Genomic DNA, 17,371 nt, shown 5'->3' with positions numbered 1-17,371 from the left:
CCCGTCTTAATGAGAAATGCAGACAGCATCAGCATCCGATGCAGCAACTTGCGTGTGGATTGCGTTTCGGGGTGAATGGCAAAAGTGGATTTCAGGGGGAAAGGATTTCCAATCGCGCACAATTGTCTTCCGATTGCGGGTACACAATCAGCTCTGCCCTTGCCAACCATCAGCTGCGGATGCGAAACAAGATTGCCCATGCCACCGCCGAGGTGTGTTGCGTGTAACGTTTGATCCTCGGCGTGGTTTAGCGTTCAGGGTGACGCATATATGACGCAACCGAACCGCACGGTATAATTTCATTTCTTGTCTGCCGTTTGCTTGCAGACATTTGTTTTTACCTGGCCGTGCCCTGAAAAAGCGATCCCAAACGCGCTTTCCATGACCGGGCAGGCATCACTCGGAAGCTCGTCACAGAGCGTTTATGTAAGAAGTGAGCCGGAAGCTCCATCATTCACGGCGAAATCAACATCCGTGTGACAATTTCAGCTTCCGGTTGATGAAAATTAACTGCCACTGCTACTGCTGCTGCTTACCACCACAGGGTTCGTCGTGTCCTCCGTACGCCAGCGAAAGACGCCTCAAACGCTGAATAATACATTTTTCAGCCGCTCGTGAACATTTCAAACGCAACCATTTAATTTCCTGCTGCACTGTACGAACGCCTTACACCGCCTGTACGGTACCCGTCTCAGAATCGAATGTGTGATAAATGGAGGGAAAATGTAAATACCAACAGCCTCCGGCCCCATGGCCAATTGATGGGCATGCTTCCCGGCAGGGAGTCTCCGACCGTCGGAGTCGGCGTGACATTTTGTCACGATTTCCCACTTCCCGCAGCCGCGACTGCCAAACCGGCAATCCGGCTCATCGGTTCTTTATTTGATTCTCTCGCAGTCAAGGAGTTTGTACAGTTCACTCGCCGGTTCGATGGACAGATCGACGAGGTAGGAGCAGCGCAGTTATGTAATTGAAATCAACAAGCTCCCAAACAACGGTGGCTCAGCGTTTGCCGTTTAACATGGCCACAACCGTGCCCTCGTGGTTCGGGTCTTGACAGGCTTTTGCCCACTGTAAACGGCAAAAGGATAGCGGTGTGTGCGCCCAACCACACACAGGCGACAGGCGGAAGGATCAACACATTCCGCATGATGTTCGCATGATGTTGCGTGTCTTGGAGCGTACTTATTTTTGTGCTGGTTTTATTTTATTCTTCCTTTGCTTTTGCTTGTGCGTTGGCAGCAGGATTGCTAAAAGTAGTAGCCAAGCGAAAGAAATCAAGATGACGAATCGTGCACTTTGGGCGGAGAGGACGGAATGACAGAGGTCCATACAAATAAAATGAACATTTTCTTGGAACTGTGCGGTCTGTGGCAGCCGGCAATGTGGAATTAGTGGTCGAGGACAGCGTCCCGCAAATGGGCTGAGATGATGGTCATCAGGTGACTGGCGCGGCAAGGCTGGAAGGCTAAAGTTGAAGAAACAAGGGGGGAGAAAGAGAAAAAAACCACCCCAACAAACAAACAAACAAATGTGTGGCTCAAGGTTTTGTAGGGAAATGTTTTGCCGAACGGCGCTTTTCGGTTGGCTAAAAGAAAAGGACAATCACCAGCACGGGACAGATTTATCGAATTAATCCCCCACCAAGCACAGCGAACGTGGGGGGTTGGGCGGGCTGTTGTGATGAATTAGACAACTTGCGGCATATTGGGCGTGCTGTGGCCGGGGAGCTTATTATTTGTCCGTCAGACGAAATCACCTCTTCCAGTGTGTGGTGTGCCAGATATCATGGCAGGAGTGGATCGGAGTGGCAATTCTATTTATTCTATTTACTCTCTTCTTACTCTTTCTAACTTGTCGGCGAGCAATGGAGCAATGGGGCAGGCTAATAAATTATTTCTCTAAATCAAATGAACGAAATAATTGCAAGACACTTAATAGATATCAAACGCTGGTGACATTGCGAAATGCGTTTTATCTTCCAGGACACGCATCGTTTACCGGTGAGCGTTAAAACTTGCGTACACAGTCTTGCGTAATTTAACACCGGAACCACTTTCAGGACCAACAGTGTGGCACCCGATTCTTCAAGCAGTTTGCTTCTGCCCGTGCCAACTCGCGAGCCAAAGCAAACGAACTACCCACCCCATCCCGGTGGGGATATTCTGGTGTGTATGCAAGGAATGGCAGAGGAAATATTTGAAATATTCGTACCTTAGGGGGTCGGGTGACGACGCGGCGACTGCGCTTGCCGTGGCCTCAGGGGCTGTTTGCCTTTCACATGCGTAACTGGACCGGTGTGGCACAATAAAGAGCATATAAAATTGGCCATTACGGTATTACGTTACACACAGTAGAACAGGAAGAGATCGAGAGGGGAGTATGGGAACGACTTTACCCACGTTAAGTGAGGCTGCAACGCAATACGCCTGATGATGATGGTGCGGAGTGAAGGAAAATAAAGCATAGAATTAATGGAACCGCCTTTGCTCGGTAGGTAGATGACATTTTCACCGAAAGGTGAGTTTACTTGCACACACGGTCCTCTAGGAAAACGGAAGGCGAAAGGTATTTTAAGCATTATTTACTTTAAAAAAGTATGATCTCTCGTACCTCGGATGCGTGGGTTGTGGTTGTTCTCGAGAGCCATACTTAAAATGAAACCATTTCGAACAATCAGACAAAACAGTGGAGCGAGACGATAATTATACAGCTTTTGCTGTTGTATTACACAGCTCTCATCATCCCCTCATAGTTTGGTATAATTAAATGCAGTGGGTTTTCCGTACCGATTCCAAATACAAACACACACACACGCTGCTGTTGAGGGTCATTTCCGTCGCCAAGCTGGTATGGTAGTTTGCGAAAATGTCCACACTAGGTCACCACCTCCCACTCCATTCGGATGCCTTTTCACGCTGTAACACCCGGTCAAGCTGGCCCTGGCTAATTAGACGAAATGACACTATCGCAATAACGCAAAATGGTAGGCTATGGGTTCTATTTAATCGTCACCCAACGTTTGAAATCATTACGCAATGGGTTGTTTGTTTGCGGTGCACCGCACCAGTTGTCGAGGTTGTCGAGGGCCGGCTCGGTGGTGTGTGTGAATGTGTGCTGCTTTTTGCCGTCGTGCGATTACTACAACACCGAGCCGTCAACCATCTAATAGCTACTTACCGACCACTTTCAGCTCTAAAAATATTGACGTAGGTGGGTGTGTCGACACCTGACATTCGTACAAGCCGGCGTCACGATCCTGCACGAACTTTATCTGCAGCGTCCAGTCCTGTTAGAGTGTCCGGTTCCGGGACGGGGCGTCCGCGGCAGCACAGCAGCGGGACGCAATGTGGGGAAAAAAAAAACATCAAAACACATGTTAGTGATACGGGAGGCGTACACAGTGGGGGGAACACTTAAGCACAACACAAACCAAGAGCACTTTTATGGGTGACACTAAAGTAGGAAAAAATGAAGCATTTTTGTTCGGCACTCTACCAAGCTACAGTAACCACTGGCCAAACGGCAAAGAAATAAACAGGAGCAAACTGGCCAACAACATGCAACCTACAAGCAACGGCAAAACAATAAACAACACGGACACAATTGGCAAACCTCTGAATTTTGCAGGTGGGTAGCACTAAATCTTTCATCGCTGCTGTACGTCGTCAAGCCAACGGTGAGTAGATGATAGTCCTTTCGCCGGATCCAAGACACCTACGGGCGCAGGCATGTCCGGAAGGATATGAAACACACACACAAACAAGCATCGGGGACCGGAAAGGGCGCATCGCAGAAGTAGAAAAGGAAGAGAAGAAATCACATTTATTCACATTGCTATGCAAAAGGGACTTTTTTGTGGTTTTTGTGCTGTATGCCTGCACGGGCTGCCTTCCTGGAAAATGATAAATGCGTGCCGCGCGTCGCTTTATTACTAAACGATGAACAAAGTTTTACAACGATTTCTTGCTCGGATGAGGTTTTCCACACGGTTCGGGATGGAAATGGGAATCCCGTTCAAAATAGGTTTTTAAAATAGGTGCGGTTTTGCTAAAACCAGGAATCGGTAAGCAATGGTTAACTTGTTTGGAGTGAATATTTAGTTTTTGTCTACAGCGTTACATTCATGATTTTGTGAACTGAATTTTTGTAACAAACATGTTGGTAAAGTTTCTAACAGCATTTTTCACAACAATGTTGTACGCGGAGTACAGCAAACGACTAATGCACAACGAGGACTTTTACCCGTACGGTTCCGCACGCAAAATGTTCGCGCAAAAACACAATGCGCTAGCAAATTTATTACGCACAGGAATGTTATGCACATGCACCGGGCTGCTCGCAGCGTGCGCACTGGGTGGCACGTGCAGCAAAAGGCAGTTTCTAGTTTGGTCGACACAATAGATCACCCACTACAATGACACAGAGACGGGCGATAGTGGCGATAAGGAACACCGGAAAGCAGAAGGTTATGCATGAAGATGGCCCTTTTGGCGGTTGTTTTGTTCTGCGGAATAGTCGTCGCCATCGTGCCGTGAAAGGGCTGGTGAGAAGCTTTTCCATTTCGCCTGCAGTTTACCACGATCTGCTGTTGTTCACGGTAGGTGCTGGGTGAGTTGGCATCCTGCCGTGTGCTTTGCCGTGATACGGCCCCGACCACAGCACGGTACAACGGTGCAGCGGATGCGAGCAAATTGGGAAAAGTTTTGCAATTACACTCGCCGTACAAGTGAAGTGTTTGATGAATGCTCGAATACAGATTCCTGCCGCTTCCGGGAGTGGTTCTGGCAGAGTTGCGCACAAACCCGCAGCTTCCCTGCCTGATGTGTCATCGGGGCAAAGAGGAATCAAGAGTTCGTACTACATCCATCAATAGTGTCAGCACGGGGAACTACATGACAGACATCATGATTTTGGAGCGTTTGGACAATTGGACGAATGACTTTGGGCCATTTTTTCCTCCTGGTTTCGTGCTTGCTTCGGACGATTTGGTGAGGATTTGCTAAATTTCATTCAAATACTCGTAAATTGGACTTTTTGTTGTTGTTGTTGTTACGGAACTTTTATCACGATTGCATTGCGGGACCATTGTCTGTCAGTTTCGATATCCTGGCAGGATACTAGTACCGATGTTAACCGTGGTTTGGCCGATCCGTGGAGCTGCAAACAAAACCGAAACGTTCACTTTTCTTGGTTTGCAAGCCAAAATTCAAACAGCACGAGCTGGGATGCAGTTTGACAGTTTGGAAGTTTTATTTATTCATTCCATTCGTGCACCTATCACGGATCCGATTGCAGATGATACGCCGCCCAAGAAGCTGGCTATCCCTTGCAACCGTTCATGGCACGGACGTCGCAACGTTGCGTTGTATTATTCTGTTTGAGCGGGCGGGCAATGAAAGAGCAGCTTTTGTACTGTTTTGCCAAAATGGAAACGTTTTGATCCAGACAGCATGGTAACGGTTACGAATGAAGTTATCCTCATCTGTGTTGCTCTAACTATCGACGATGAGCATAGGTGCATGAACGGGCCAATTCGAAATTGTCTTTAGGGGGAAATTGCAAAACGTTCACGGAAGCAACTTTGAAATGGTTTGTAGTGTGCTGTTCACTGATGAGATTTTTGCAATTACATAGTAGTAAGAGCAGTACATCGTTGATCACAACTACTGATTCCTTTTGTTCAGTTGTTTGGTATATCTGATTTAAAGCTACTTTGTACGACGCTTTAAAATATGTGACCTATTCGTTTATTTCTCAACCAGTGAAGGGAGTTTAGTTTTTTCATCTAATTTGTGCTCCTTATTCGTCTCTCACTTGCTCAGCGTTTACGGCGGCTGGACTGATGGAAAAAGCTTTGCGCTGAAAATATTACCTGGATAGTAGGTGCTATTAGCATAATAAATAGTAAACCGTGTAAGAAACCATCAATCCAGAGGGGCCGGGATTTTCTTCTTGCAGCCGTTTATTTTACGGTCACCGGATAAACATTCTTTACCTGGTCACAGATTTTAGCCCACCGAGCCAACAGTGACGAGCATTTCTTCGCCAGAGCAAAATCTATGGCACTTTAAACATTCAGACCATCGTCTTCCCGTCTACCTTCTTAATCAGTAGTTCGGCAAAGGTGGAAAGCGTTTGGCCATGGTGCGCCTTACAGGGCAGGGCAAGCGTAAATCCTGGTTTATTACACGGGAATAGAGCAGGCGGGAATTAGCATTCCGGTCACGAACTCATGCACGAGGTCCGCGTGTTCGCCATTTTATCTATCGGCTGTCCGGTTTTGCTAAACTCCTACCGATCACATTTTCTGTAATGACCCATTTTCGATCATTTGATGGTTGTTTGAGACTCTGAGCTAGCAGCTACACTGGCACACGGCGACGTTGTCTGGGACTAAGTGTGTGTATGTGTGTGTTTTTTTTTTACCGTGTGGGATTGGAAAGTTGCCGTTTTTTTCTTACACGGCAAAAACACACACCTTCGAATCGGCTTGAACATAACATAACCTACATCTTCTTTCCGGAAATTTTTGTTCGGTTGAAGGTTGGCTGCCGTTTCACGTTGAACACGTTTTGTGAGATAAATTATTTGGAAGACTGCTTTAATCGATCATCTAGTCACATATAATGCAATGTTTCTTTTTTCCTACTCAACAAATAATAAATTAATTTTAGAAATTCTTTTTCACTAGAAATTTGGTTTGGTCGCTTTTGCTTTATCAAAAGTGGAAAGATTGCATAAAACATTGAAACACATTGTACCTTTGACTGCGATGGCTATCAGATTTAATGCACACTATGACTCTTTTGACTGGAATTTCCTAAGTTAACCTGTTTTTATTGCTGTGATACTCTTTGTTATTTATTTTGTGCTGATGTTACATTGTACTGTGATGCTTTATGTTATTATAAGTTTAGTTTATAAGATCAGTGATAAGGCCAATGATGGCCGATCGCTTAACATTTACAAATAAACAAATAAACATTGATGAATGGTTGAGTGTACTGACAAAAAGATCTATTCTAGATTTTCAATTTTGAAAGGTTTTGTAGGCTTGTCGATTTCAACCATTGAAGTGCTTAAAATGTCCTGTATCATTTTTTCTTTTAAAATTGTAGACTCCTCAACCAATACATAGATATTCATATTTGTACACAAACAGAACTAAAAAAATCTGTATCATCGGCTCATGCAATTAATTCACGAATAGTTATACAAGATGTAGTTTTTCAAGAAGTGGGATGGAAATGGAGCTCAACTGGCTTCAACATCTGCCCGTTAGAAGACATCTCGTACGAGGCATTTAATAATTCATTAATGGCCAATATTCTTAGTACCAAACGATTATTTGATAATTTAAAATTTAATTAGCAAATAATCAAAGATTCTTATTTAAACGACGTTGAAGGCGTCTATATCTTCATGTTACTGACCCTTATAACTCATTTTATTAGTTTCTAAAGAAATCTTGGATGATGTTTGTGAAATATTGCACTGACTACACTTCATATCTTTCAATTTTGTGTCAAAATAAGGATCGAATAATCGAATAGGGAAATAAATATAAAACACTATGAAATTAATAAAAAAAATATACATATTATTAGATAATCTTAATTAATAATTTAAAACATTTTGAAATATAACATATTTGGAACGAGAAAGAAAACTGCAAAACATTCGTCCTAAGTAATTTTTTTTAAATACATTTAATTTGCTTCATTTAACAGGTGACATGTATTGCATAAAACTCCCACATTGGAGTTTTTTTCTATTATTGACTCTCTCTTCCAAACATTCAAATGTGAAATCGATACAAACGACGCTTAACACAACCGCAAAGTGCTTTTCAATACCGTTTCTCTTCGAGTGTACGCCCACCAACAATCCTTGCCAGTGCCGGACACAACAACAACCTCGCACTGCAAACACCGGAAATGGACCCATTTGTTACGTCAAAACCGAGCCATTCTACACCACAACCATTCTCTTCCCTCCCTCCACACTTCACCCTCACCACTTACCACACCCTCGCCGATGTGATGGATCCTGCAGGGGACGTGTGCCGTGCTGCCTATCTGCGACGTCACCAGCGTGTAGTTCTCGGTCCCGAACTGCATCGGCATTTTGTAGTACTTGAGCAGTTCCTCGCTGTCGCTGCCCTGCTCAAAGTAGTTCGATAGTCCGGGACCGGATTCACCACTTTCTCCGTCACCCTTGCCTGGTGTGTGGCTGCCGCCCCGGTGTCCATGGGTTTGTTGTTTGTCGAGCGCGTTCGTGTTGCTACCGGCTGTACTCTTGTCCGGCGTGTGGGGTGAGAGCAGGAAAAATGCTGTCCTAAATATCATATCGCTGCGGTCGATCAATGACGCCATTCCTAGCGAGAATGGTGAGAACAGGCAGAATTGTAAATAAAAAAGCACATGACAGTGGTGTATAGAGATATATGGGTACTATAACTTCGATCAACAAAAACCTGGGTTGAAAATGCGTTATATGCGCTTCGACAACGAAGCTTGATTGAAATGTAATTCATAGCTAGGACTTCGTGTTGTTTTCGGCTTGTTCATTCATTATTACCTTAAGTATTACGTTACAAATTGTAAATTAATTAGTAAAATGACGCAAAACATACCAAAATATATCATCAAATAACGAATCTCAAACGTTCTCTAAAAGTTCTATTTCTGGTAATAAAATCAAAATGGACGAATCGATTATTACTGTGTGTAGCTGAATTGCAACCTTACCCCCGGGTCTATGAACATGTTGCGGCAACATTTGTTCAATGGCAACATTTCTAGATTTTTCTGTTTATTTCAATAATTGTGCACGTATTTGCTAACAAAAACATTTTAAAATTAAGCTGAAATTATTTTCCAACCGTTTTCGTTTGCAAACAACTACGAAAATGTTCCTACAACAAATACACATGAAACAAATCGATTTGTTTCTCTTGCAACAAAAATATTCCAGGAACATAAGTTAGACAGTTCGTCCATACGATTTGGCAACACATTTTCCCGCAACATTTTCATGGACCCGGGCCTTAGAAATTGCCTGTGCCTTGAAGTTATTCTGTGTACGCTAAAATTAAGTTTCTCCAGTATCTGGGGTGCATCTATTTTACCGCAGAGCACGCCAGCAATGAAAAGTTGTTGAGCATTTCTCCACCTAATTTCAATTGTTGCGAGGCCTAAAAGAGTACAGCGTGAATGATAGAAATGCTGTGCATCATGATCCCTCCATGGAAGACAACGTATGGCGTAACGCGTAAATTATCTTTGTATTATCTAAATCAACAATCTTGTAAATTATCTTTTGTACAAGCCTGGATAATTTCAAAAAGGAATGTGCACTGTATGTGAAGCAGGTTATTTAGTAATGTGGTCGTGAAGTGTTTTAGTATAGTAATATAGTGTAATGTAGAATGTATACTTCTAGAAGTGCTTGCTAGTTTGTATTATGTAAAAGTATTTAACCGCATTTATCTACTTGATGATGATGGTGTATTTTTTAATTTGTTTTTGTTTAACAGCTTTTATGAAAAAAAAAATAAGATAATTTGAAATAAAATTTAAAAAATAATGAGAGTCTTCAAAGATTCGAGACACGCGCGCGTATAGTGGACTTTGGGGTTTAGACCCACTGATTGTAAGATGATAGGACTTAGCGGCACCTTATCGGATTCATTAGTGGGTCGAAAACACTCAATCATCCACTCGAGTGTTATGTAGAAATTTGTATTTTCATTTTTTATACCTAAATATCTTTAAGATAATTTCGTCCTTCTCGAACCTTTGAAGGGGAAAGTGGAGGGACCATCATCATCATCATTATTTGCTCAATCCGCTGCTTCCATGTTTCGACATACGGACAAGACGCGAAGGTGCCGTACTATAAAATTGGCCTAACTAGTCTACAATATAGGGATTTGATGCAGTTAGGATCATCAAAGTCCCTAAAAACCAGAAGAAGTCTCCTCGTGGTCTGCTGAATGGTCTCCTCGTGGTGTACTGAAAATTTGAGCCTACTTTCTAGAATAACGCCTAGGTCGCATGCCTCAGTTTTTCGTTGCAAAATTTGTCCATGGATTGTAAAATTTCTTAAAATAAGAAGACGCGCACGAGTGAAGGACACAACAGAGCATGTTTCGACGCATACACAGCTTGTTACGATCACACCACGAACTAAACGAATCTATGGCAGTTTTCAAGTGGGCTGAATCTTTTGTGGAGGCATACAATATGATATCATCCGCATACATCAATATTTTCACATCATTGTTAATGTATAACAAAAACAGTAACGGCCCAAGGTTGCTAGCCTGGGGCACATCGGACGTACTAGCGAATGAATTAGAAATTGTCTGTTGAAATTCATGTTTCATAACGAAATGATCATATATCAATAATGATGATATTATGGTATATAGTTTATTTATAACTTTCAAGTAATACCCATCAAAATTGGCAAGAGTTCAATCATCAAAATGAAATAGAACCAAAACTCGAAGTAAGGTCTACCCAGGACATATTTGTTTGCTGCGGCAAAAATCGATTTTGTCAAATTGTCTATTGCTGGCAGAGCAGCAGACTAAATATTAATAATGTTGTGCACGATTTTTTTTTTCCATTTACTTAAAGTAAACGATGACAAAAATGTAGACAAGAGTTTACAATCAATCAAATATGAGCGTTTTAAGAACATCAATCTAAATCAAATGACATAAAGTTGTCTGATCTCAGATTATGAGAATTCGCTTTACATCCGCTGGCAAAGCACTTTGAAGCTTTCAATCAAAACGACGGAGAATTAAACAAAAATAAAAGAAGAAGAAATATTGATGTAATCGCCTTACTTTACGATCGAAGAAGACTTCCAAGGTTTCTGCGGTAGCATTATTACTTTTGTTCCCTATTATTCATTATTCTACAAACCATTTTCACATAAGAAACGGTCTGAGTAATGGAGGCAAATAATAACTTTGTGTGTGTGTGTGTGTGTGTGTGTGTGTGCTTTCTTTCTCTTGACATATTTCGTGACACTGACACACACACACACAAGCCGTTAATTAGGCGTGACAAAATTGAATTGTGCAGAGTGCGCAAAAATAGCGCGCCAACCGGGAACAGTAACGCGCGCGAAGGTGCGAAAATTACCATTGCCTGGAACTAATTCATCTTCCGTTTTAGCACACCGTGACGTACGGATGGCATTGCGATTCGCCAGCAAATTGGCTAGCATTATTAACTTTTGTGAGTGTGTTCCGTTTTTAAGAGGATGAAAAATCACCTCCCGCCAAGCGTGCGTAAATAAGACTTTCCAGTGAGTGCTTGCGTCGTCGTCGTCGGGATTTGATGATCGTTAGAAAATGAATGTGTGGCACAAATGTAAACGAAAGGTGACGTCAGTTTGTGGTGCTTAGGTTCATACCGCAGCAGGAAGTGTGTGTGTATGTTTAGCGAGCGACGTAATAGACTGGGAGACAAAGCCGGCAACCTGTCCTTAAACTGTACCAACCAACCTACCGTTACAGACCCTCGCACCGAGTCTCGATCCGTGCAACGAACGGCCGGTGAAATGTACAGTCTAGAATTTATTGCTTTACAGTCAATTAACTTCAAGCTGGCATTCCGTACCTTAGCTCGGTGCGTTTAGTATGGCGCTGGGGCTGAGGCTAAGGCATGGGTCCAGGAATGGACATATTTTCCGCCCTTATTATGGTTCGGGTAACGCCTTTCTTAAACAGCATGCATGATGCTTCTTGGCCACACATCGCAAACGGAATGCCCGGAAATGGGCTCCTTTTTTCCTTTCTCTTACTCACTCCCTCTCTCTCTCTCACTCGCTTTTGTTTGCGTGTCGCGTCCTGGGCCATTCGGAAGCTGAAGTCGAATGGGGAAAACAAATATAAATTGTTGTCGGATGTGGATCAGCGAGTGGTATGTGAGTTATTGTTTTGTGCGAGCGCACACTGTAGTGTGTAGTGATGCCGATTGTTGTGTGCACTATATGGAACATTGCTGCACGTTCGTGCTGTACCCGTCAGCATTGCTGTAGCAGCCCGGGGCAAGCAGGGAAAGCATCCTATAATCGTCTTCGTGACACCATTTTTCACATTTATCCCACATCGCTCGGTTTTGTCTGTGGGTGGTATCACCGGTCCGGGGGAGGGGGAAGCCGATCTTTGCTGCACCGGTCCCAGTACTGGGGCGTTTAGTGCTGTGCGTCTTCGAGCTTGAGAAAGCTTATAATTTATTCCCTGCTCGGGCAGCAACATTTCATGCATAATATGTGTGCGCGTTTTGTATGCGGATGTGTGTAGCAATATCGCTGTACCCAGTGTAACGAGGGTGGCAAAATCAGCTTTTTACGAAGGAAGGAATTCAACCACACAACCACCGTAAGGGATACGCGACGTTCGCCTAATAAATACGGCACAAGGCGGGGATTGGGAGTGGAAAGTGGTAGGTCCTGACAATGGGGTGGTAGCATCAGTTTGCTCCCACAAGGACGGTAGAATAATTGTTAGCAAACCATTCCGATCGAATCGAGGCGAACCGCATACCAGCTGCACAGAAGCGAGAGAAATGAAGAAAAGTCAACGCACATCCTTTGCCCGAGACCGAGGGAGCGAAGGTTGCGAGGATACCGGAAAGAAGCCGAGAAGCCTGTACAAACTGGTACGGACTGGTGACTGGCAGTCAGTAGACATCCTCCACCATCGGGATGATGTGACGCAGGAAGGAGGGTGCGGACGTGATAGCAGCTGCCATGGCATGGTTGGCAAACTGATATGTGTGGCATGGCATCGGTTGAATGCAAAGTGCGTCCCAGAGGGTTGCCTGCTGCCAGCCCAGCCGAGCGGATGAATTGTTGATATTTGATAAACAAATCGCAAAAACCCTTCCGGGTGAATGTATAGCGATCAAAAATAAATTTAATCGATAGCATTATGCCGCTCACTCTAGCAGCCACCTGCTTGGGTAAATAGATCGAAATAGATGGGTCGACTCTATCAACTTCTCTTTGTGGTGGCGCAAGCGGCAAGTGAGCAACTGGCAAGCTGGCGAGGGAGATTGGCGCGTGTTGCAGGACACTGGGTATCGATAGCAGACCGGCAGCCATGTTTGCTAATGGTCTGCGTAATGGATGCAATAGGTTGCAGTACGTTATGTAAACTATTCCGTGTAATTGATTTCAACGACTTGTACCTTTCTTAGAGTTTACAGTCCAACGGTAGCCCCATAGCAAACAGACAGCCATTTATGTTTTATCTCACCAGCATCATCTGCATTATAGAATTTGATAGCATTCCGGCTGAATGTCATAATAATACGTTCATAATAGGGGATTCGTTGTATACAAGTGCAGGAAGGCATTAAGGTCTGCCATCGGTGGATTGTCTTGTAACGAGAGCTTTGTGCATAAGGGTTCATGCATACCGCAAAAGCACCGCAATGGAATGTTTTATTGCTGTCATACTTTTTTTGTCTCGACTCTGTAGCTGAATTCTTGTTTTTCTTCATTTCTTTTATGAATTGAGTTCTTTAAACAATATAAAAGAGGAAATCCAGTAGTCCATTGCCCACAACGGACGATAAAACCCCTAAGCCCTGCGGTGATCGTACAAATCAATAGTTGGTTTCAGTTCGGTGTACCTGACGGGGGGTTTTTTGTCGCTTATCGAATACAGGTATCTCTCAAATTCCAGCCAGGTACTTTTCTAATCCTTCCAGCCACAATCCTGCCATTGACCGTTGCGCAATCCTCGTCCTCCAGTGAAAGGGTTCAGTCGGTTGAGAGAGAGAGAGAGAGAGAGGCAGATAAAATCCAAAATCTCTTCACGAAATTGTACCCTAATAATGCCACAGCTCCCGGCGGCTTGGTGTATTGGCTTGGAAAGAGAACAGGATTTGTGCTGCTGCTGCCGTTGGCAACGGCCACTGAACGGCCCGGCGGAATATATTCAATATTTACACCGGTTTATTCACATTCATTTGCAGTTCTGCCTTTGTACGATCGCGTGGATACTGCGCGAGATGTTTGAATATTTAATCCTTTATGTAATACCGCGAAACAACTGAAAGCTTAGCGTCACAGAAGCGTCTCTTGTTTGTTTTGTGCAAAGCTTCCACACCTGCCAATGGCAAGGGGTGCTTGTTTTGATTTGATTTCAAAGCCAGTATTACGCGTTTGTGTGTGTTGCGTTTGTTTGGTTTGAACGTCAATTAGATGGTTCTTTGATGCGAATTTTGGTGGTACTGGTGTTCTGGATGCTTCGCTATATTTTCCATCTCAAAGAATATGATAAAAATTGGTTTTGTCTGAAAGATAGATATTAGCTAAATACAAAACAAAAATCAATATCTGTACTCCGAAAACATTGAATGCATCTTTCGATTACTGAATCTTACAAATTTATTGAAGATAATTGCGTGGTGCGCGCCTTTGCAATATCAAAAATAAAATAAAACTCAATATAACATAACTTGCTATATATTTGAATACAGACATGAACATTTAAACGTGGCAACGGTAATATTGAAGTCAAAAAAGTAGTAGAACTTATTGAAAGCTTTGCACATTGACTTACTTACATACTTCATACAATAGTGGCCTTGATGTGAGTTGCACACAGTCTCTTAAATTGGGGTATAGTCTCTGCATTACAAACTACTCTGGGCATCATATTAAAAGTTTGTATGCCTTTGAAAAACAAAGAGTTCATTGCTGATGCTGTCTCAACCTTAGGAACTCTCGGATCTGCTGCTCTTCTTGTGTTGTAGTCGTGCACATTTAATCCTCGAACAACCCGATCACAAAGATATTGAGGCAAGTGACTGTTCAGGAGTTTATTAACAAAAATCATTGTTTGGTACATTACCCGCTGTTTCACCGACATCCATTTTAGGGTATCCAGCATAATCAATGACGACGTATACCATACCATCCGCATCCTAGAATAGCTCGCATTGCTCTGTTTTGCATTTTTTGCATTCTTGTCATTTGTCCTGCATTAGCCATAAAAAGAATTGACGGACAAAAATCCAGATGTGGAGCCATAAGAGACTTGTAAAGCTGTATCTTTGCAAAAACACTTAAGTCTTTTTTTAGTCGACAAATAATCCCGCATTTTTTCGCCATTTTCTTAATGATATTATCAATATGGCTTTTAAATTTCAGTTCTTCATCTATTGTGACTCCAAGATATTTTATTTCTTTAACTCTCTCTATGGCCTCGTCATCAATATTGATCTGTAAGTTAAAGAGAGTCTTGGTACGGGACAGCACTAACATTTTAGTTTTTTTTGCATTTTATTTCATTTTTTTTGTACTTCAACCATTGATCTAGCGAGGCCAGATCCTCATTCAGCTTCGTTGTTGCTTCTTTTACAGAGCTATAAGAGAGACCGATAAGAAGACCACCGTGTCGTCAGCAAAGAGATTAATATCACAAAATTTTAATACATTTTTCATGTCATTTATATACATAATAAACAAAATAGGACCAAGCACACTTCCTTGGGGGACTCCCAATGAGTTTTCAAGAGATTCCGATGTTGTGGTTTTAAAACGAGTTCTCTGAGTTCTCCCTTCTAAATAATTTTTAAACCAATCAAGTTCTTGTCCCACAATACCGAAGTTTTTTAAGGCATTGATTAACAAAGGTCTCGATATTGTTTCAAAGGCTCTTTTCAAATCTAAAAAGACAGCTAAAGTTATATGTTATTTGTTTAAATTGGTTTTCCACTTCTCAAGTACAAGGTTCAGAGCTGTTTCACAGGAATGAGATTCTCTATATCCTGATTGTTCTTGAACTAATAATTTATTTTCCTTTAAGTATTGAACCAATTGCTCCTTCACCACGAGTTCTAAAATTTTTTCTAGGGTGTTTAGCATATTTATCGGTCTGAACTCTTCTGCAATGATTGTACCATTAATCTTAGGGATGGGAATCACTATTGATTCTTTCCAAGTATTTGGGAATTGTCCCGTAATCAAAGAATCGTTAATAATGTTAAGTAACGTGTCCCCTGTGACACTGAGACAATCTCGTATCACTTTACCATTTATATCATCAAGTCCAGAAGCTCCTTTCAATTTGAAACAGATTCTTTGGAGTGTTTGAATATGTTAAATATTTGTCGATTCAAAGAGGATTCTTACGCACGTGTTGTCTGGTTGAAGGTTTTAGCAAAAGAGAGCGAGGTTTATTCAACATCTGACGTTCTTGCTTATTCGACGTCCCGCTTAGCCTTTGTCGTCGTTTACATATGTGCGGATCGACTTCTTGCGCGTTGCACTTATTCAACACTCCTCCTCAACGCGTGTTTGTTAATGAATTAGCTCCTCCTAAATATATCCAGCTAATCCTATCATTGCTACTAACTTTTGCAATCTTATCCTCGGCAAGGGTTTTGTAAGGAGATCTGCTATCATATTTTCCGAAGCACAATATACACAACTAATCTTTCTTTCCTTGATCTGATTCTTGGTGAAGTAATATCTCGTAGCGATATGCTTCGTTCTGTTGCTTAACTTTTCTCCTTCTAACAATTTCAGGCAGCTCTGATTATCTTCATATATTAAAACCTCTTGCTCATCGTTGAGCTCCTTAAGAAGTAATTTAAGCCAAATCGCTTCCTGAATTGCCTCCGATAATGCTACAAACTCAGCTTCTGTGGTAGAAAGTGACACGCAACTTTGTTTCCTACATGCCCAGCTAACTGTTCCACCATTCACTTTAAATACGTATCCGCTGTTGGATTTCCTATCCTGTTTGTTTTCTGCCCAGTCTGAATCGCAGTATCCTATAATTCCATTTGTTGTGCCTTCTTGGCTCAACCGCAAACGAAAATCGATTGTACCCTTTAAGTATCGTATCACCCGTTTAACCTCTTTCCAATCACTTTGAGTGGGCCTAATCGTTTTCTGACTCAAAATCGAAACTGCTGCTGCGATATCGGGCCTCGTATTTATCGCTATGTAAAGTAGCTTACCGATCATCTTCTGGTAGTCATAGTTACTTGCTAGCGTTACTTCTTCTTCTTCGCGCTTAACGTAACCGGGGTCGAGAGGGATATTGGATATCTTCGCGTCGACTAAGCCACAAGTTTCGATCACATCGGTTATGTATTTCCTCTGGCTCAGGAAATAATCGCCTCGTTTGTCCTTTTCTATCTCAATTCCTAAAAAGAAACAAACATCACCGATAACATTTACCTCGAATGACTTCTGCAGTCCCGCGAGTAACGACGATATCATTCCGGGATCTTCTCCCGCCACGATCAAGTCATCAACGTAAACGAGAACGTAACACCAGCTTCCTCGATGCCGCCTTCGATACAAGCAAGTGTCCGCC

General features: G+C 42.6%; 1 protein-coding gene across 2 annotated transcripts in view; it reads right to left on the bottom strand.

Moving 5' to 3' along the window:
- LOC1274136 (uncharacterized) overlaps positions 1-17,371 on the bottom strand; it is a 66,126-nt gene that overhangs the window by 21,814 nt on the left and 26,941 nt on the right. For both annotated transcript variants that reach the window (XM_061644663.1, XM_061644664.1), the window contains exons 3-5: positions 8,028-8,380; positions 3,616-3,717; positions 3,181-3,289 (exon numbers count right to left, since the gene is read on the bottom strand). In XM_061644663.1, coding sequence (XP_061500647.1) covers positions 3,181-3,289; positions 3,616-3,717; positions 8,028-8,380 — 564 coding nt within the window. The remainder of the gene's footprint in view (positions 1-3,180; positions 3,290-3,615; positions 3,718-8,027; positions 8,381-17,371) is intronic.

The sequence above is a fragment of the Anopheles gambiae genome, chromosome 2 (genome assembly GCF_943734735.2).
Source record: "Anopheles gambiae chromosome 2, idAnoGambNW_F1_1, whole genome shotgun sequence".
Taxonomy (NCBI): Eukaryota; Metazoa; Arthropoda; class Insecta; order Diptera; family Culicidae; genus Anopheles; species Anopheles gambiae.
This window is presented reverse-complemented; position numbering and strand designations above follow the sequence as displayed.